Here is a 21,847-nt window from a genome sequence, read left to right on the forward strand (position 1 = left end):
CATTAAAAGAGAAACACTGTGAAACAGTGGAATATTGAAGTGGTGACATTGTGGAAAAGAAATTTTAGGTTTTTCCTACTGGCGCTATAGCGATATTATGCTAGTCGTATGAGCGTCGAGTAGAGGTGCCGAATGTTTTCTAAAACGATTGATTTTAGTATTTACACTTGAAAAATACAAAATAAACGTATATATGTAAAGTCGATGTTTCCTAAAATAATTTATAAAATTATTTACACCTGAAAAATAAAATAAAAAACATTTATATATTATTTAAAAAAAAACAAACAAAACAAATCAAGAAATAATAATCAGGCATACTCCGGTAATCGTAATTTCTTTCCGAATTCGATTTGGTCTGAATCTTTCGATTTCGCAAAAGTTTTGCTATCGGAATGTTTTCTAAACAGTAAACAGCTGCTTTTCAGCGGCCACCTTTTTCACAGTTTTAGTTCCGATGTTCGCAAGTATTTTTTTACTGCATTACTTACGAACAACACTTTTGGCCCTCTTTTAATTTAAAATAGTGAATTCTTTTATATATTAGTAGCATTATCACCTGCATGTTTCACTTCACCAACAGTGGCAGCCTTTGGGGTAACTTTTGTGAACGTACGTGCCAATCGAAATTGTTGCCGACGGCAAAATTTTGTTTAAAAAATTTTTGGTGAAATAAAATTGTATATTAAATAACTAATAAATAAACATCATTAGACCACTGAGTAAACTATTTTTTCCCTTAGTAATATAAAAAATGGGCATATACTTTTCATTTCGGCCAGACAAAAGTGCGCGTTTTACAAAGCGAAAAATTCTTACGAATTCGAAAACCGGAGCACCGATCGATTACCGAAGCATGCCCGATAGATTGATTTTGAAATTTTTTGGAGGTGTACGCAGAGTTATACAAGGAATGTATAACGTTGGTAAAATATTCTGCCAGCGGTCTAACGAAATGCACGCAATAAGTTTTCGGTCGACTTCGGGAATGGTCTTCGTGCATAAATGTCCAGAAAAATAAGCGCAGCGTTAGGTCCCACACAATGTCATGTTCTATCAAAATCTATCCAAGTTTAGAGTTAAATAGCTATTTGTATGGACATAGTCCCTTTTTTTTTAATATACAGAAGTTTTGGTGTTGGTCTAAGAGTGCGGCACTCAGTTTCTATGTGCCGTCCTGTTAAATTGAAGTGTAGGAAAATCTAAAGACCTGGGAAGTGTGAAACAGAAAGAAGAAAGCTTTTCCGACCCTATAAAGTATATATACGCTTGATCAGTATCACTAGCCGAGTCAAACTGGCCAGTGCCACGCCTACACCTTTCCCATCATTTCCCATCGGTATGCTGAGTATCGAGTATCTAGGCAATAGGCGAAAAATACGGCTGATTTTGTTACTTAATAATTATTAATCATGCATTTCTACGGCATGTATTGTATTTTTTTACCCGGTGTTTTGATATTTTTTCATATTCTTACCATTCCTGAAAATTTCTATCGATTTGTCAAGAAACTTAATGTCACGCCCATTCTAACGCCCACAAACAAATACTGCCACGCCCACACTTGAAAAATGACTTAATATTTTTTCATTTTTTTATTGGTCTTGTAAATTTCTATAGATTTGCCAACCAATTTCTTTCCACGCCTACTCTGACGACCACAAGCCGACCAAAACTACCACGCTCACACATTTGAAAAATGTTTTGATTTCTCTTCGTATTATTGTTTGTCTCGCCAATTTCTATCGGTATACCAAAAATGTCCACGCTCCTCCTTAAGACCTCAAAACTCCCGAAACAATCACGGCCACACTTTTGAACAATTTTTAAAATTAAACAATATCTAAGAAAAATTATAAAATTTCGTGCTAGCATTTCCACTACCTGAGTAACGGGTATCTGACAGTCGGGAAACTCGACTGAGTTTCTCATCTCTTGTTGAAGTTACAACTTTTTAAAAACCTTGAAAATGACAGAAACCGTTAGACTTGCAATGTACAGTTTTTTAAGAACAAAAAATGGACTTTAAAATACAGTACACGGGCGAACAGACAAAGAAATTTGACTTACCATTGAAATTCCGCTACTGGCGCATCTTTTTCTAAACGAAGCTTTCTGGTTTGTTTTCAAGATAATTTTATTTATTCGGTTCTGAAAGCTAGCAAAGTGAGGCAATTTGAAATTATATTTTTGTATGTATTATAATATTTCAATTTATTTAGGCACCGTTAAAAACAATTATAAAATAAATTTATTTTTGCAATGCTTTTGCAAATTATTTTTATTTGTGATAAATTATTTATATTGAGCATAGCCTTAAGATGTCTTTGATCAATAAGATAGATAAATTTTCTTTATATTTCTTCAAAAATTACTTAAAATCTAGACAATTTTTATTTCCAGAAGTTTGATAACAACATAATGGTCCAATGTTGCCGACTGGATAACTCCATTTATTGGACTCCGCCACAGAGTTGGTTGTAAGGGATACCACCTGTTGAGCTTGTTGCGGACGAAAAGAATGCAATTGTGATTTTAAAAATACTGGAAAGTCAACATGCTGCTGAATTTGCAAGCTGGATGATAATTCATTAGCAGCTAAGCCCTTTATACGCGATTTCTCACTAACACATTTTGATAATGTCCTCTTGGAAAGACATCGATCCTTTTGAAGCTTATCTTTTTTTCGTCGAGCTAAAATTTTTAAATGTCCATTTATTCCTTTTGCGTCCTGAAAAGAAAGATTTAAAAAATAATATGTTGTAAACACAATGTACACAATTATATACCCCTTGCAGTCCAACTTATCATTTTTGTCATACGTTATTAAGCGTAAGTACTTGTTACTCATTGGTTGGCTTTCTAAATAAATATATATAAGCTTAAATAAACTCCAACACAATTTTTTTGACTGGCGTTGACGGAATTTAGTAAGAACTCTTTCTTTTCTCTGATAAAGCATTATATAATTCGGTATACACCTTTTTTGCTATATATAATTATAACCGTTAATTATACTCGTAGAGTAAAAGTCAGACTAAATAAAGTATATATATTCTTGATCAGGATCAATAGCCGAGTCCGGCCCTGTTTGTTGGTATGAACGTCGAGATCTCAGGAACTATAGGAGCTAGGTTGAGATTTAGCATACAGATTCTAGAGACATAGTCGCAGCACAAATTTGTCACATTTCTTCTCATTTCATTCCTGCAAATCGATCGATTTCCCAGAAAAATAATGAAATTTCGCATTCATACTAGCTGAGTAACGGGTATCTGAGTCGAGCCAATCGACTTTAGAATTCTTTCTTGTTTTTGGTTTAAATTGATCAAAGGAATAAAAATCATTGTTTTGTTTTTTTTTTTTTTTTAAATCATAAGTAATACCAAATACCAAGGAATGCTATAACCACACCTGAGCCTTGATCTTGTCCATTTCCGCAAAAGTGTTGCCACCAAATATCATACAAATAAGAAATGCAAAATGTGATTGTTTCAACGATAGACAGTCCCAATTTATAGACCCCTCACTTATTAAAAAGCGGTTTAAAAGTAACATTTGCGCTTTTTGCCTATTTCTAAGTAAGATTGTTACTTGCCTTTGGAGTGTTAGCTTCATTATCGCCGCTCGTCGTTTTTGTAGTGGGAGATAAATCTGAAATTTGTATTTTCTCAGTTTGGAATAATGATATGGAATGACTTGTGTTCTCAGTTGAGTACCGGCCAACATTTAACTCTAGTTGGTCCTCAGTGTCTGTTGTAATAATATCTACATCGACATCAGCCTCTACATCTATATTTGTACTGGTAGACGGAGAACGGCTGGTACTGTCGCTTCCGCTAATAGCGTCGTCTTGTGTTCTGGGGCTGTCAGCGTGTTGAACTGTGAATTTCCCTTCATCTTCAGTTGTTTCGATGTCTACTACTTCGTCGTCATCATCATTATCATCTGCATTTCTAGTCGAACTACTTGCGAAAACAGATACTATTGACTTCTCTGAAAATACGTTTATTATAATAAAATTTGTGCTACATGAGAATTTTGCTTACTTTCGGAATTAGAATGAATTTTTCCTAAAATTGGCGAAAAAGTCTTATGACCCACTATCTGGTGGGAAGAGGCTGAAATACTATTGTGCGTTAGAACCGTTGTGGTTTTTGTAGATTGTGCTGGGTTGTTACAATCAGTTCGTGTTGATTCATTGGATCTTGTGTACAGAGAAGTTGACACAATGGCTGTCGAAGCGACGACTGGCTTAAACGCAGAGCAATTAAGAATGGAAGGAATGTTATAATCGGACAGGTTAAGCCCGCTGCTTGCCACTCCAGAGAGCTTACGATTCTTTATAATGCCATAAATTGAGGAATGGGACTCGTTTTTAATATTCAAAGAACAATTATCCGACGTTCGAACTGAATTCGCATTCGATATTGGATTGTTTGAGTCTGTTTTAACCCAGGAATCAAAGTCTAGGCTTGAGTCGCTATTGTCCCCGCTAGGGATTTTTCTTGCGTAAGGCTGCTGATAATGTTGGTCCTTCTGCTGCCACATGTAGTCCACTACAAAGTTCCTGGAAATTGGCATTATAGAAAGATCACGTTCATTGCGAAGGGAATGCAGAGGTGATAGGACGGTTGAGCCATGTAAGTTAAAGGGAACGCCGACTGTTGCAGCTGCTACCGCCGTTACACCAACTACAGCAGCGGCTGCAGCTACAGTTCCGTAGTTGTACTGGCTGTCGATCTGCGAGCGTTGTGGGAGCGAGGACCCCGATTTCCCGTGGACTTCCTTGGCATCTCTTTCGAAATTCGTTGGGGAGCCACATAAACTGCTGCCAACTCCGGAACTTACCGCAGTGGATTGTGTTGGTGAGCCAGGACTTCGAGGATTATTGCTGCTTCCAACAAGCCGCTTTCTTGTGCCGCCATTAAACATGGCCTTGACATCTTCCCATGCATGAATTATTTTCTCATCGTAATCATTTCCACTCAGAGACATGTGTCGACGCCAGGAATTAAAGTTCGCTGCATCAGGCTGAACGTACCTGTCATTAGTTGTTATGCGATGTGAGTGAAAAATAAATTTATTTGGCGAGAAAAACATTCCACAATATGAACACTTAATGCACTTAGCCCTTGATGAGTTGTAGCGCGAGGGTAGAAAGGATCCGCGGCAGCCCCAAGCACATTTGTGCTGGACGTTGAACGCAAAGTCGTCAGGTAGTCGTGGTGGTGTATTGTCGCCCAAGAAACTCTTGCATAGACGCTCCGCTTCCCTGCGGGTAATCATGCCACATCGTCGGGAACTCACTGGCATGGCGCCCGCTCTCCTCAATATTTCCAATTGCACGGGTGTACATTGTACACAAGTAATGCCAAGAGCGACTCTCCTGTTGTGTATCTCGTTGTAACTGAATTGTTTTAGTAATGTATTTGATATTTGCGCCAAGCAAAGGCGCTCTTGACCTTCAATGTGCAAGGATACAATCTGCACTCCGTACAGCAAAACGGAGCTAACCTACAAATATTAAGCTTTTATTATTAAAAAAATACGAAATTATACAGTATATTTGATGATAAATATGAAAGGGTGAAAAGTATATATTTTCTGTCAGTCCGTTTGTCTATAAAACTATTAAAGCCATAATGTTGAGATTAGGAATGGAGGCCCCCCTAAGACCCAAAAACCTTATAAGACTAGCTCCCCATGCTTTTAAAAAACGATTTAATTTTTAATTTTAGAAGTAAGTTTATAAGGAAAAGATGTAAACAACATGTAAGGTCAGGTTAAGTGTAAGCCATGAAAAATTCCATAATTCTTTATTTATAGAATTGGGGCAAAGAAAAAAACCAAAGATTTAAAATTACTTTCTATCTACATGTTACACAGGTCTGTAACTGGAGGAGTTCAGGGATATTGCTGTATCGAACTAAACTATTGATATATGTTTTTGAGCATTTTTTTAATGTTGGAAAACCAAAATTTCTTTAATCGAGATATTTTGCATTATTAAAGTAGTCCATGAAACTCAAATGCCGTTTGGACATGACCATACAAAATAATTTGGTTAATTAGCTGGCTGTTATATCCTAGTATACTAGATTCGTTGAATAGTATGTAACAGAAAGAAGAAGGCACTTTCGACCATCCATACTTGCTCAAATCGAGCTGGCCATAAAAAATATTGCGATATTTTTTCATTTTTCTATGTCTGTTAAATTTTTCATTGATTTCCCAAAAAATGATCACAAACAGCCGAAAACTGCAGCGCCCACACTTTTAGAAAATTTATTTATTTTTTTTTTTTGTTTTTTTTTTTATTTATTGAATCTTCTTGTATAAGAACTAACAATAAGATTAAAAATCTTAACTATAACAAGTATTTTTTGAACAGTTGTATTATTTTTCCAACTATTCTATGATTAAACGGCCCTAATAATTTATTCGCTGGGTTGGTAGGTCCTTTCGCCGGAGACGGGAACGGCTGCTGAGCTGGATTAGATAGCGCGAGGTGGTTGGGGTGCGTGTAAAGCTTGCTATGGTATTTTTCCTTGAGTTCCGTGATTGCGTTGGTAACTGATGGGATATTTAAGTCTCTTTGGATGTTTTCACTCCGAACGTACCACGGTGCCCCAGTGATGGTTCTCAGAATCTTTGATTGTGCTCGCTGTATGATGTCAATATTGCTGTTGCTGGCATTGCCCCATAACTGTGAGCCATAGGTCCAGATAGGTTTCAATATAGAATTGTAGAGCAAGACCTTGTGATCTAGGCTGAGCGGAGAACCAGAGTTGATGAGCCAGTGTAAGTTGTTGGCTTTGAGTTTAAGTTGGGTTTTTTTGGCTTCAATGTGCCTGCGCCATGTGAGTCTTCTGTCAAGGTGTACTACTAGGTACGCTACCTCATCTGCTTTCGGGAGTGGTATGTTGTTCAACAAGAGCGGAGGACAGTCTTGTCTGTTTAGCGTAAACGTCACGTGCTTGCATTTTTGCTCGTTTACTTTTATTCGCCAGTCAGAGAGCCACTTCTCAATGTCGATGTGGTACAGTGCCAACTGTGCTGTAGCTTGGATAGGGGACCTTGAACGGCTAAGGATAGCTGTGTCGTCGGCAAATGTGGATACCGTTAAGCGACTATTTGTAGGGATGTCGGCTGTATAGATGAGGTATAAGGTTGGCCCAAGAACGCTGCCTTGGGGGACTCCAGCCTCAATTGTATGATCAGTGGAAGTGGCAGTGTTGCACCGCACTGCAAACTTTCTGTCATAGAGGTAAGACTTTAGAAGTTTGTGTGTGCTTTCGGGTAGGGATGTTTTAATTTTAAACATTAGGCCGTCGAGCCAGACTCTGTCGAATGCTTGGGATACGTCTAAAAATACTGCTGTACAGTATTCGCGATATTCAAATGCAGTTCTTATTTCCGTTGTAATACGATTCACCTGTTCAATGGTTCCATGGCTTTCGCGAAATCTGGGCTGGGGCAGTATACGGCCGCTAGTGTAAGGAGAGTGTTGTCATCCAGCTAAATGTTGATGGATGTGGCCTGAAGATGATTTTCCGCAAATTCTTTGTAAAAGTGGTGCTTCATACGGTTCCTTATGAGTATGGCGGTGCCACCGTGTGCTTTTCCGTCGGGATGATTTGTACCGTAGAAATGGTAGTCTCTTATTTGAAAATTGTATTTGCTTGTGAGATGAGTTTCCGAAAGAAGCATTACGTCGATATGCTTCTCATGCAGGAATTGATCTAGCTCAAGTTTGCGCTGTGAGACGCCATTGGCGTTCCACGTAGCTACAAGCATTTGTATCAAAAGGTTTTGATTACGCATCATGTCTTGAATGGTGGTCTTCATAAATGTCATAAATTCCATCATGCTCTGTTGTAAGGCTTGCATCATAGCTTCAGTTTTTGATTCCTGCTGCGCAGCTGGGTTATAGTTTTGTTGTGTATCTAGTTTTGTGTGCACTTCATGTGGAGTTCGGGAATTTTGGGTTGGAGGCGTCATACCTGATTTTAAAACGTTTGCAAATGTTGTCTTGTTAGTGTTGGATGTAGGCCAGGGAGCGAAACTTGCTGCTTTCGAGAAAATTACTTCAGGATTTGTCTCTGATGGTATCAGCGTAGCTGTTCCTTGGTGTGCTCGCGCCGTGTTCATTCTTTTGTGAAGGCGGATTTTCAGCTCTTTGTAGATTGGACAGCCTCTGTAGTTTGCTGTGTGATTGCATTTTTTCTCGCATGCATTTTTTTGTTAGTTTGACACTGTTTGGAGTCGTGGAGATCTCCACAGACTACGCACACCGGGCGAAGTACAATACGACCTCGTGTGGCCATACTCTTGGCAGTTTGTACATTGTACAGGAGCGTTACGTTTGTGCGGCTCTTCTACCGTGATCCTACGGTGCAGAAGGAGCTGGAGTTTGTAAATTGGGTGAACCTCGTTTTTTCTAGGAGGCTTGTTTTCTGGTTCAAGCTCAATCTTGAAGAGTGGTTGGGGCTGCCTGTTTCTGTTTTTGATATTGAACACGCTTTTGGCGTAAAATCCCTTTTCCTTTAGCGCCTCAGTTATCTCTTCGGGCGTAACATCAGACTCAATGCCCTTCAGGACTACTTGCAGGCCCTTGCTGCTTTTAAGCTGGTAGGTGTAGAAGCCTATTTTTTGTGCGGTAAAATAGTTTGTGACTTTTCTGTAGTTGTCCTCCGTTTTCGTCTGAAGTTTGATTTCGTTGATAGTACCTCTTACGAGGGGAATTATATGAAAGCTATCTTTTCCAATAAGGCCAATCAAAGTATTTACAAAACCGCTTGTGCTCTTCTCGCGGATGTATATTGGCGGAGGTTTTGTTTTCTTCGGTTCGATATCAACGGATCCCAGCGGTACGTCCTCAGCGGTATCTACCAGCAAGGCAAATCTGTTGGTATTTGCAGGGGCTACATTTTTGATCAAGGTAGAGTTGTCGCGTGTATTTTTCGGCTTGTTTTCCAGATCTGATTTTTCCGGGCTGAGCTTTCGCTTTATTGTAATGTAGCGGTCCATTCCAGTCTGCCAGGTCGACCCAGCTTTTTTGTTTACGTTTTCGTTTTGTCTTGCTGGTAGTGCAGCAGTACCGTTTATTGCTTGCGGTTTTGCTTTCGCTGACTCAGTCTGAGCGTGAGCGGGTGCAGCCGATGACGAGGTAGAGCGGGCTGTCGGTCTATCTCCAGCTGTTGTTGTTGGAGGTAACGGGGCTTCTGTCGGCGCTAAGAGAGCGGGGGAGCAGGAGCGCGCCCTTTCTTGATTTGTTGGTAGAAGAAGGTTTCTTGGGCTATGGGTTATTGACCGCTCGATGTCTGCGTTTGGGATTGTCGGTGAGACGTAGGAGAAGTACGCGTTGTTGCGTTGAATTGAGAGCCGACGTTCGTCTTGCTCGCGCTGTCGCTGAGCGCGAGTGTCGTTCTGACTCATAGTTTTATAATTTAAGATAACAAATCACTATATATTTAAGCGATTTTGCATCGCATAGAGCGTCTCTTTCGCTTTCGGATTTTTTATTTAGTTTACTTTATTTGGCGTTCACTTCACTCAAAACAACCGATTTTGTGCGGAGCTCGATAAAAAACGTCTTCACACTTCGGCGGTCAAACGCGATATTCGATATTTTTAGAAAATAATTTTATTTATTTTAATTTTTTATTGCCCATTTCTATTGATTTGCAAAAAAAAGAAATTTCTTTCTTGCAATCACACCAGCTAAGTAACAGGTATCTGATTGCCGAGATCCCTGCGTTCTCTCTTGTTTTAAATTAGTGCAAGTCATGTTTTCACATATTAAAAAAATTTAAACGGCAATTCTTACTAAATATGTTGATATTTAAACTATTGATAAATAGCAGCTATGAATAAAAACAAATCGTAGTGTATAAAAAAATCCAAGAAAAAGTGAAATAATATAATTTGTTTTGCTTTTGCGCATAGCATAGAAGTATTTGTAAAGCGAATGCCTTTTTAACGACATATAGTAAAGGTCTTTAACCCCAGGTGTTTATATGTCATCGGCGTAGGAAATTACACATGGGCTGTCAATCGATGCGTATTTATACCCGTTACCCTAGCCATTATAATAAAGAGACATATTGCAACAGGCCGTAAAACACGGAAGAATAGTTACTCTCTACTTTGCTGTTGTGAATTGACTGAATGGATAATTTAGTCAAATTGCACAAAGGCATAGGAACGAAAGACGAAAAGGTGTATTTAAGCCAACGGAACAACTTAGATTCAGAAAAGAGCCAGGTGTTAAGATGGAATACAAAATTCAATTCTCTTTTTACCAAACTCAAATTAATGTCTTATGGTGTCAAGTTCCACCTTGCAGATATTCGCTGAAAGGTAAAGAAGAAGGACGCTATTCTAACCATTTAAAGTATATAAAATATAATTCAAGATCTCTAGCCGAGTCGATCTGGACATGTCCGCCTGTTTGTTCGTCTATGTATAACCACTGAGGAGATCTCGGGAATTATAAACATTAAAGAGGTGAGATTAAGCAAACCGATTCGAGAGACGGATTGTAAGTTGGTTTCAGCTGATAGACATCCCCACTTTAACTCCTAGCAACCTCCGAAACCGTCAAATCTACACTTTTGGCAACTATTTATTTTTGGCTTGCCAATTTCTACCAATATGACAATATCATTTTACTCACGCCCACTTTTGAATCATTATCCAATTGATTTTTATTATGGGGACTATATAGCCCTCGCGAAAAGGACTTGACTCGAGTTTACAGCTTAGATAGTTGAATGTGATTGATGATAAGGAAATATATCTTATTTCTTATACATATGTATATCGTTTATTTTAAAGGTAAGCGCCAGGAGTTATTCTCAGAAGGGGCTTGCAACCCCACGCATCACAAAATTCTTAGAAGGGCCCCCAGACGAACAGAAAGTGGTTTCAGTTACTGGGTAAGGAAGGATGGTGGACAATTTATCAAAAAATCATACACACTAGCTGTCGCAGGCGTGAGCTGGGCCCTGGTTAACACATCCGAGATGTTAAAATGTTTTTACTGGAGTATTATTGTGAGAGACCATACTTCCCTATTGGTCCTCACATTTCAGCATCAAAGGCAAAGAGAGTATACAAAATATTTAATCGCATGAAAAAAGGATAACACTTTGTCTAGAAAGAGCAAACATTTTTTCGAAAAATGTGGTTGTGTACAGCATGGTACAAAAACAAAATAAAATACAATCAGATATCCGTACCTATCACACTGGGAGTACTAGTGGGAAATAAATACATATATTTTTAAAGAGTGCGTGATAGTTTTATGCGGTTTATGGGCGTGGCAATTTTCGTGATGCGCATTTCGTTTTGTTCTTCACACACACATTGAAGCGAGCCCGATACTTAACAATAATTAGCTCACGACATACTGATTCTTCTAGTGTCCATTTAACCTATTGTAAAGGGTTCAGTTCTATATTTGGTTTGCTAATTTAATCATTAATGGATCATTTTTAAATACATTTCTTAACGACTTTAAATTATCGTAGATACTCGTCTAGTGGTAAAGACTATATTCTTGAACTAGATATTTTTCAATTAATCTATTACATACCTTTACTCTACTGTGTTTTTACAAATGCGGCCCCATTTTCTCCGCTAAAATAGCGGCACTATTGAAAAGAATGTGTGATTCCCATTTATTTTTGAGCTACTCGCTCGAAAGTTTATAAATTAACAAAAAACATTTGCGGACGGTTGGATCGATCTATGGGGAGAAATTAATAAGTAGGGACATTTATAAGGAAATTCTTAATACCCTACATAGGGATATGACGCTCCAGGGTAGCTCTTTAGTTTTATTGATGTGGAAAGCTCGGATGTTTGAGCTTAGTTGATTCCAACCCACCATTACTACTTTTTAAGCAAAATTATGTTGGCGATTAATAAAATAACAAAGGGATAACTAGTTAATTTTTCTTCTGCCATTCAATGCATGACTCCTAGGTATAGGTTTTCATTTTTTAGTATCAGACAATTATTTAATTTCAATTTGTGTAGTCATAACAAATGGCGTGAGCTTTAATAGTTTATAACAATCAATAGTAAGAACAAAGGTTAATATATGTACATATATGTAGGTATAAAGTAAAGAAGAAATTTATATCATTATTCAGTTGGAAAACTTTTTTTCAAAGTGTACTCCTGTACAATTATATGTTTTATATAATTATAATTTAGTATTATTATTATTATAATATATATGGTCGCGTAATCACATAATTAGCACTGTCCACTGTGTTTAGCCACTCATTGTGTACAATCAATATCCCAAGCGGCGATATCACTCCAGAAATAATGTAAGCAAAACGCCAGTTTAGGAAAGATTTTTGTCACTAACATTTAGTCTTAAGCTGAGATGAAAAGAATAAAGACGTGAAAACTATTCCTGCAATAATTTTTTATTTCTTAGCGTTTTGCTTAGTCAACTGACAGGATATTAGTTCGACTCAATAAAAAAATATAACAACTATATGTATATGTATTATATATAAAATAATACGATTTAATATGTATATGTTCATCAAACAATACGCAAAAATAAAATAAAATCAATACCAAATTATAATGTGCGCAAAAACTAAACAAAAGAGGATTTTTAAAAATTCAGAGAAACGTTTAATTTAGCATCGCTAATTTTAATAATTATTTTATGGTTCTAATCATTAATTTATTATTTTCTCTTCACCGATTTTTTCTTATAATCATGTTTTTACTGGCACAATTATTCAATGAATAATAAAGTGTTTTTTTTAGATGACAGAATTTACATTGACAGAACAGCTGACTAGTCCTATGGCTCTAAAACTGAATGCAGTTAGAAATAATGTTTTTGAGTTTTCTTGATTTAATGTTTACTTTGCTTTCAACTGTTTTTGTTTGCATTCGTTAATTTATTCTGTTTTTTTGTTACCCCACCCTTAATTTAAATTCACTTATGTAAGAAGAATGAGTAAAATGAGAATAGATACATAGTATCTAGTTTCCCTACGACCGCAATATCTTTTCTGGAGTGAGGGTATGCTTCTTAAGTAAATTTTTATAAGGATATTTCAATAGTTTTTAAATTATGTGTTTTTTATGTTGTAGTTTTGTTTCACTTTTAAATTCTATTTCCTTTTATTAAATTTTTCTGCCTTTTTTACTTAACATTATTACATTACTCTATTTCACTTTTACAACAAGAGAATGCTATAGTCGAGTTTCTCGACTATCAGACACCCGTTACTCAGCTAGACTGATTGCGAACTCGAAATGATCATTTTTCTGGGATAATGGGGAATAAAATGAGAAAAAATTTAACAGTGGTTCAAAAGTGTGGACGAGACCGTTTTGGCGGCCTTAAGGCGTTAGAGTGGGCGTTGCAAAAAATTTATTGGCACATCGATAAAAATTTGCAAGACTAACAAAAATATGAAAAAAAACCAAACATTTTTAAAAGTGTGTGCTTGGCAGCTCTGGGCGGCTTGTGGGCGTGGCAACATAAGTCAACAAACTTGTGCTGCTGTCTCTAGAATCCGTATGCTTTATCGCTACCTTCTAGCTTTTATATTTCCTGAGATCTCGACTTCCATACGGACAGATCGACATGGCTAAATCGACTCGGCTATTGATCCTGATCAAGAATATATATACTTTATATAGTCGGAAACGCTTCCTTCTGACTGTTTAACGAATCTAGTATAACTTATTATTCTACGAGTAACGGTTATAAATTTGAACATAGAATATAGAATTTTATCTGATTTAAATATTTTTTAGTGCCAAACAAAATGAGAACAAAAAGAAATTAATAACCTTCTAAACGAATTTATTTTTTTGTTGACCCTGCTGAAGTTAACTGTATCCCACATTTGTTTTTCAAAAAGACGCATAAGACTTGCTGGCATGTGTCTATTTTTGGACAAACTTTCCTAAGGATTCTTATAAAGTTTTTAATCTAAATGACCCAATATTGCCCACCTTAGGAAAAATCATGGAAAAATACAATTTAAATATATTTTCTGGTAGTTCGCTAAGACGTTCATAGGGGAATTAAACTTTTGTCTCAGGATGCGTTTTTTTAAGGTTTCAAAACGAAAATAAAACTTTTCGAAAAGAAATAAAAGCGGGAATAAAACACCAACAAAGCTATTTTGAATACGGATAATATTAGCGTACGTACGTGATTTGACCTTTGAGATGTTTGGCTGTTTTCCATCCCATCAAAGTGAGCCACAGATATAGAAGCCATTTGAAAATTTTCATTTAAATACATTTAAAAAAGCTGCTGAAAATATTTTCAATTAAAATATGTTGTTAAAACTTTCTTAACAATTCACTTTCTTAGATAATATTGTTATATCAGTCTGTTTTTGGATTGCCGTTACCTTTACATAAACTGTTCTAAAACTCTCCATAAAATTATAGCACCTTACGACGATATTACAGTGTTATTGTTACATAGATAAAGAAATTTTAATCAATAAAATACCAACCACTATAAGACATCCGTTACACAGCTGGTGGAAGTGCTCAGGAGAAATATTATACTTTTCTGGAATATCAATAGAAATTGGGGGAAAAATAACAAGATAATACAAAAATGAAACCTTTTGCAAATGTTCGAAAGTTTTGAGCGGCTCATGGCCAGATTAACTTTTAAAAAATTTATAGCGAACCTGATTAAATATATATACTTTATAGGGTTGGCAGCGCTATCTTTTAACTGTTGCATACTTTTTAACGAATCCAATATACACTTTTACTCTACGAGTAACAGGTATAATGAAAGAAATCTAACCTTTAAAGAAATCTAATCTTTAAAAGAGTGGTTATTACAGTCTTGGATGGTTTCTCTATCATTAAGTTCCTAAGATCAAAGCGAGATCGGAACCGTTTCTTTTTACCTGGGTAGAAAGGGTAATAAAACTGAAAACTAAGACTAGAGCGAATAAGAACAATTTATAAACAACGAAAATATGATTTCATTTCTATTATTTTAATTCTTTTCCGACTATTACTACAGCGCCTGAATTATAAACCAGTCCATGCTTATGAAGTTAAAACCAAAATTGTGAATTGCCAATGACCGAATTATAAGTTTCATGCTGAAAACTGAGAAGCACCCACACGGACTTCACTGCGTTGCAAACTGACTGAAATCAATATGCCCTCAGCATTTGTATAAAGAGTGAAACTTTTCTAACTACATAAGTATTAACTTTTACTACAAATTTATTCGTAACGTGAAAACTCCCTTATTCAATTATAGAATGCGTGAGAACAGCATAATTGAAAAGGAGCCTGTCCCTGGAGACCATTTCGTTAGAGATAATAAGGTTAGCAAAAAGTTATAAAGTACAGATTGTTAAGCTTAATGCCTTTGTTACTACATGCCCACGGATAAATTGCAAACGGCAGGCGAAACAAATGATTACGGTGTTCGTTAACTTCTGGAGAATCCGAGGGTTGAACGAATTACAAACCAGTGAGGTAAATAATGACAAAATTATGTTAGTATTTAGAAAAACGGCAGATTGTTAACAATCTGGCAGATGTACTCAAACTTTCGATCAAAATCGAATAAGCAGGGACGAGTGCCTGAGGTTTAACGCACTGCGGGGTTGTTTGTAAGAGTAAGCTTCAAATTTTGTATTAACATTTTATATATTACAAGAGAGAACGCTATAATAGAGTCCCACGACTATAAGATACCCGTTACCCGGTAATGGACATACCAATAAAACTTAACAAGAGAAATAAAATGGAAAAATGTCAACACATTTTTCAAAAGTGTGGACGGTTTTGGTTGTAAGAATGCGCGTGTAAATATCAGAGAACAAACTAATCTAGGCTCTCGAGTTTTTATAGTTCCTGAGATCTCATACGGACAGATTTCATACGGACAGATCGACTCGGCTAGTTACCCTGATCAGGAATATTTGTTCTTTATAGTGTCGGAATCGCTTCCTTCGACATGTTTGTTTGAGCAAATTTTATTTTGGTAGTATGTTTTGATTGGCTTATCGGATTTTAACAATTGACAATTCTCACCTGCCTTCCTAATTAAACACATTTTTATCGGACAACAATATAAAAAAATAAATATTTTTTGGTGTAGGTAGACAAGATAATTAAAATTTAATTTGTAAGCTTCGACATTAAAAGGTGCAAACCGCATTTGCAATGTGAATTCAATTATCCCTAATTAATTTGAGTGGTTGTTTACGCCAGGGAGCGCCTCAAACTTTCACTTCAATTGATTGTCCAGGTTTCATATTTCAAATGGGAAGTGTGTACTCGTCATCCAATTGTACGTATACGACGGCCTATTAAAATCGAAAACGATTACGTTTCGGAAGTTCCGGGGGTTGATTTCAGAAGCATATGCCTTTTGACGATACATATTCAGATACTGGGGTAGATAAAAAATGGACTAAAATACCCACTGATGAGTTGGCAATAATTCGCTTGAGTGGGTACTGTCAACAGGCAAATAATAGGTGTTCTTTTTGGGGGCGGGCAAACTTTACAACACAGATTGCCGCTGCTGGTACCGGTCCCAGTGATGGCCTTTTGTTTACACGTAAAACATCATGCATTTTTAATTGGGTTAAATTGCTAGACGATTAACATTTGAAAATGAAATGTGCGGATAATTGAGTTTACCTTGACTAATTATTTTGCTTTTGATACAAACCGCTTGTATCCGTAGAAACAGTAAATTTACTAAATCAGTAACTCGCATGTGATCTCAATCGAAAAATTTTCGCTATTGCTTTAATGCGAGAACATATATTGTTTTAGAAACGCTTTCACTTTGCAATGAAAGTAAATAATATAAAAAATTAAACATCGTATATTCAATCAAAGAAAAGTTCGATTTTAAGACTTTTGATAATCCATTTGAAATCACTTCCCTAGTGTTTATAAATGTGTAGTATTTATACGAAACAGGGGGAACATATCTTTTCTAAACCGATTACTAAAACATACAAATAGCTTCCACCAGGATGATTACTAGCCGAGTGTGCTATCAACGCGCGTTTTTTTGTTTATTGGACCAGAAATCACCAGAAATCACAAGAGCTTTTGGATTTCATAGGATTTGGTGTTAGAATGAAAATATTCCTGTAGGATAAGTGGTATAAAGTGCGAAAACGACAAATTAAAGGGTTATACATTTTGGCAATTAAAGGCCCTTCCACATCCTGTAAGTAAGTATTACAATATTTGTGGCATCGGGTGCGTATGTAAGTATGTAAATGCATGTGCTTTACATTTGCGAGTATGTATGTGCATCTACATATATTAACAATAAGCCTTGAGTGGAATATTCACTTAATATAATTGATGTGTATGCATTTTATGTTATTTTAATTGAAAGTTCGACTTATTCACACATTTGTGTTTAAAGAAATTTAGTAAATAAATAAATTATTAATACACTTTTGTAATATTTCAAGAAGACCGATCTCCATCACAGGTTTAACAAGCCTCGCCACGAGCATTTTCAAAGTCACCCGGGGATGTACCACAAGGTTTGTTGTTAATCAACAGTCATGCTTTTTTTCTTTATAGTTAAATTATTGATTAATTAACTATGAAAAGAATGTTGTAAAAAATAGTGTAACACTTATTTAAGATAAATCTTTCCAAAAGCGAGATCGGTTCTCCTTTATACTGAGATCGGGTCTTCCCGATACCAATATCGGTTCTTCTGGATGGCGAGAAGACATTTTCTCAAAACAATTAAAGTATCGAAAACTATGTGTACGCTGAAAATGTTTCGATCTCGATACGCGTATGCTGATCATAAAAAAGTAAGTTTTTATCATGCATTTTTTTAAGCTGTAGAGCCTTGTAATTCCTTAACATTGCACGTTTAAGGCATCAAATACGAAAGAACTAACCCTTTTTATAACAAAAAATATTTCATCTTAAAATTTGATATCAAAACTTTTGTATTTTGAAGTTGCGATCATCTCCGTACATATTTTATATCCAAAGACGCCGCAGTCTGCGTTGGTAAATGCAGCTGAGTTTTATTCTTAAATCTATGTTTGAGGCCTATGACCGCGCTAATCATCTCCTGCGTGGTCATATCTCTTGACACTTCGGCAATAGGCCGCTGCAATCGTACTTATCTGTAGTTGCCACTTATGCTGTCCCGTGACATGTTTATTGCAGCCCATAAATATAACATATTTATAGTTTGCCTACTAATCATGTCTAAACACATATTTAGATATGTCTATGGCTATGGCCATTTCAGCTTACCTAAGGAAAACAAAAAGCCACCGAATGGGCATTATAAAGCGTAAATCTTTAATCAAAACATATCCAAAGTGGGAAAGTGTCAACTTTTTTATAAGGCTTATCACACAACGCATTTTTACAATTCCTTAGAAAAGAAACAATCTAATTACTAGTAAAAAATATATTTGGGGACATTATATAATTCTTAAAATAAGACTAAACAAAAGAGAATGCTATAGTCGAGTTCCCCGACTATCAGGTACCCGTTACTCATCATTTTAGGATATCAATAGATATTGGGGAATAATATAAGAAAAAGTTTAAAAATGGTTTCAAAGTGTGGGCGTGACCATTATGGGAGTTTTGTAGGTGAGAGGAGGGGCGTGGCAACAGTTTTTGGTATACCGACGGAAATTCGCAAAACAAACCATAAAACGAAAAAATATCTAAAAAAAATTTTAAAAGTGTAGGCGCGGCAGTTTTGGGCTGTTTTAGGGCGTATGAGTGGGGGAGGCAAAAAGTTTTTTGTCAAATCGATGGAAATTTACAAGACTAATAAAATTTATATTATAATTATTTAATTATAAATTATTTATAAAATAAACTTGGGCGTGGCAGTTTTGGCCGGTTTTGACTAATATTTCCTTTTACCCTATGAGTAACGGGTACAATAATATAAGAATAAATAAAACAATATATATTTTTTTAAATATAATTTAGATCGATATGCTCGATTACGTTTTATTTCGAGCTTAGTATACAATTTATACAACATTTTAGTCAGATAGTATTCAATTTACCGAAGCAGTATACAATTTACCCATTTACCGTATACAATTTACCGAAGAGTACAATTTAAACTTGTTCATGGTATAAGGAATATATATGCATTGGTTTTTACGATATTTTGCACTGTTTTAAGCGATTGTAAGTATTTATTTTTCGAACTAATGATGCACATTTCGTTTCATTTAATTTAAAATAAGGGTTTGTTGCAGACAGACTAAGAAACCAACCAAAATGTTTCACTATTGTCGTCACTATCTGGCCTTACGTCCGCAGTGATAACGTCCAGAGTATATTTTTTTTTTTAAAGAATTAACTTAATGAGAATCTTTGTAAGAACTTTGTTATACTTAAAAGTAATTGATGTTACAATAGTGTCTTGTATATTGTTTCTATGGCTTAAAATTGAAATATTTATGAAATCCTTTATGGTGTGGAGTCAGACGAACTTTGGGTTTTATGAACATTTGTTAGATAAATTGAGGAGAATACTGTAAACCCATTTTACTATACAAGTAAGGGGCATACAAATGTTTTTGCGCCGATTATTTGTAGGGACACTTACTGACGAAAATTGTATACTATATTTATATACATATATTATATATTTATAGATCACCGCCGTTTTTGACGAAATTTTTTAAAATTAATACACACATAAATATATATACTGAATTTATTGACCCATATTACGGTTTTAGTTTAATATTTATGATATTGTTTGATTTAGGGTATTACCCTCTTTGTTATGTTACTTGCTGACTTACGTTCAAGTTCCGTTTGTATTCATCTCGCAAAGTGTTAACACAAAGCATCACTTCACTGTTTGTGAAGTTTCGTAAAATGTGCGTTAAAACATATTATTTTGTTTGCTTCGAGATTTCTGTCCACTTTTATGATATATTTGGTATGTATATTGTATATACGTAATATTTCTCATTATTGAAGTTACATATTTTAGTTGGATAAAAGAAAGTATACTCGATTTTCGTTAAAAAATCGAACACAGTCGTTACTTTCTCTGAGGACTAGATTATTCCAACACGAAATGGGTGCGAAAACTGAATATGAAACACCATATTCGTTGGTATTGACATCGTTTAAAGAAAAGCAGCAGGAGTGAGAACCCGATACCGATACCATCAGCTTGTGAAATTCTAAGAACAAAATACTCCTGCCTATAGCCAATAAGAGACCGAAAGCAAATGATACACCACTGAAGAAGATATATATATATATACTAGAAAAAATAACCCAATAAGAATCCACTTTCCCAATTTCGGGGGCGTTTCCAAAAGTTCGCGCCTGCGCCCTTCTAAAAATAATAGTTTGTCGTATTAACCCTGTGTTTCTAGAGGTATGTAGCGAAAATTGAAATGTTAAATGCTGCTTTCTATTTAATTAATTTCACCAACGAATTTAGGTAACGATAATTGAATTTAATTGGCTAGTTAATTGTTGTGCGTGTAATACATGAGCTCTTTTCTCCCACAATTCATGTAAAACTGACGTTTTAAAGCAGTACTTAAGAGTAGGACTATTAATATTTATGACAATGTCAATGTCATGTAATATTCTATGAAAACCCGAGATGTAACACTATAGTCGAGTTTGAAATTTCAACATTTTTCTGAAATATCTATCAAATAGGAAAACACTACTATTAAAATATTTTAAAAATTTTCAAGTTTGAAATTATTTTAATTTTTGTCTTTCCATTTTCTATCTATATGCCAAAACGAATGTTAAACTTTTTCGTTCGTACTCTTACTAACCGAGTACGTGTATCTGTAACAGGTTGAAGGAAAAATTTCCGACCCTAAATGTATATATATTTTTATTCATGATCACCAGCCGAGTCGATGTGTCCGCATGAGCGCCTCGATCGCAGGAATTCTGAATCTAGAAAGTTGAGAGTAAGCATGCAGTTTGCAGATACATACATATACAGCTGTGTTCAAAAAAATAGCAGTGCTTGGGACCTGCGAGTTTAAGTTAAAAAATTCCTATGATTTACAATTTTAATGGTCAAATTTTTTTTTTAAATATCGTTAGGTATTTAATTTAAAACAATTTAGCAAATGTTTCACTTTTATTTCTTTAATAGTTTCGAAAATATAGATTAAAACAACATAATAGGCAGAAATTCAGGTGTTCTCTAAAATAGCAGTGCTATGAAAAAATAGTAAAAAAAATCAACTTGACTTAGAACGAACTTAGTTTTTCTTTTTAATGTGTTAATTAGGGCCTAATACTTGGTTGGATAGCCTTTGTTAGCCAGCACAGCCTTACACCACATGGAGTCCACCAGGTCCTGGAAACGTTTGGGGGGTATTTTTGACCATGCATCCTGCACAACTTGCCAAATCTGAGCCTTAGACGTCGGGGATTTCTTCGACACATATTGTTTAATGTCCCCCCACAGGTTTTCAATCGGGTTTAAATCGGAAGATGATGCTGGCCACGGCATTACATCTATTCTATTTTGGGTGAACCTATTCTTAGCCGATTTGCTTCTGCGTTTCGTATCATTATCCTGTTGGAATGTCTATTTTAAGGGCATATTATATTCAGCATATGACAGTAAGACATCACTAAGTATATTTACATATGCGTTTTGGTCTATAATATCAAAAATCATATGGTATGGACTCATACCATTGTAAAAAAAACAAGCCCATACCAGGATTTTAGGTCCACCATGATTGAAAGTCATCAGTGGGTGTTTTGGGTGGTACTCCGTGTTTGGAGGTCATCAGGTATACTGTAGTGA

At 35.7% G+C, this 21,847-nt stretch overlaps 1 protein-coding gene and 2 long non-coding RNA genes across 11 annotated transcripts; 2 read left to right on the top strand and 1 right to left on the bottom strand.

Annotated features, from left to right (window-relative positions):
• The first annotated feature begins 172 nt into the window (after positions 1-172).
• LOC27209365 lies at positions 173-2,891 on the top strand. 3 transcript variants are annotated; one of them, XR_001601337.3, is made up of 2 exons: positions 173-1,339; positions 2,387-2,891. It is a non-coding gene; the product is annotated as an uncharacterized LOC27209365 (long non-coding RNA). The 3 variants fall into 3 exon arrangements; XR_001601336.3 differs by having other exon boundaries at positions 2,404-2,891; XR_005544467.2 differs by having other exon boundaries at positions 2,407-2,891.
• On the bottom strand, positions 2,325-19,979 carry LOC27208511 (dentin sialophosphoprotein). 7 transcript variants are annotated; one of them, XM_039296181.1, is made up of 6 exons: positions 19,842-19,967; positions 14,526-14,584; positions 14,213-14,317; positions 4,050-5,517; positions 3,599-3,996; positions 2,325-2,731 (listed from the first exon to the last, which is right to left on the bottom strand). In XM_039296181.1, the coding sequence occupies exons 3-6, from the start codon at positions 14,303-14,305 to the stop codon at positions 2,372-2,374; spliced, it is 2,319 nt and encodes a 772-aa protein (XP_039152115.1). In that variant the 5' UTR covers positions 14,306-14,317; positions 14,526-14,584; positions 19,842-19,967; the 3' UTR covers positions 2,325-2,371. The 7 variants fall into 7 exon arrangements, with proteins under 7 accessions (XP_039152115.1, XP_016037395.1, XP_016037396.1 ...); XM_016184068.2 differs by lacking the exon at positions 14,526-14,584 and having other exon boundaries at positions 2,598-2,731; positions 3,599-3,654; positions 3,720-3,996; positions 14,213-14,314; positions 19,842-19,979; XM_016184071.2 differs by lacking the exon at positions 14,526-14,584 and having other exon boundaries at positions 14,213-14,314; positions 19,842-19,979.
• On the top strand, positions 19,892-20,792 carry LOC27208843. The gene is made up of 3 exons (XR_001601072.3): positions 19,892-19,981; positions 20,036-20,431; positions 20,498-20,792. It is a non-coding gene; the product is annotated as an uncharacterized LOC27208843 (long non-coding RNA).
• Positions 20,793-21,847: the final 1,055 nt, after the last annotated feature.

Source organism: Drosophila simulans, chromosome 4 (assembly GCF_016746395.2).
Source record: "Drosophila simulans strain w501 chromosome 4, Prin_Dsim_3.1, whole genome shotgun sequence".
NCBI classification, from domain to species: domain Eukaryota; kingdom Metazoa; phylum Arthropoda; class Insecta; order Diptera; family Drosophilidae; genus Drosophila; species Drosophila simulans.

Coding starts and splice junctions, on each gene's coding strand:
- LOC27208511 (XM_016184071.2), bottom strand. CDS start 14,305: ATGTATTTAAATGAAAATTTTCAAATGGCTTCTATATCTGTGGCTCAC. Junction 5,518..14,212: donor CATCTCAAAGGTCAAATCAC/GTACGTACGCTA, acceptor TAATATTTGTAG/GTTAGCTCCGTTTTGCTGTA. Junction 2,732..3,598: donor ATGAAGCTAACACTCCAAAG/GCAAGTAACAAT, acceptor CTTTCTTTTCAG/GACGCAAAAGGAATAAATGG.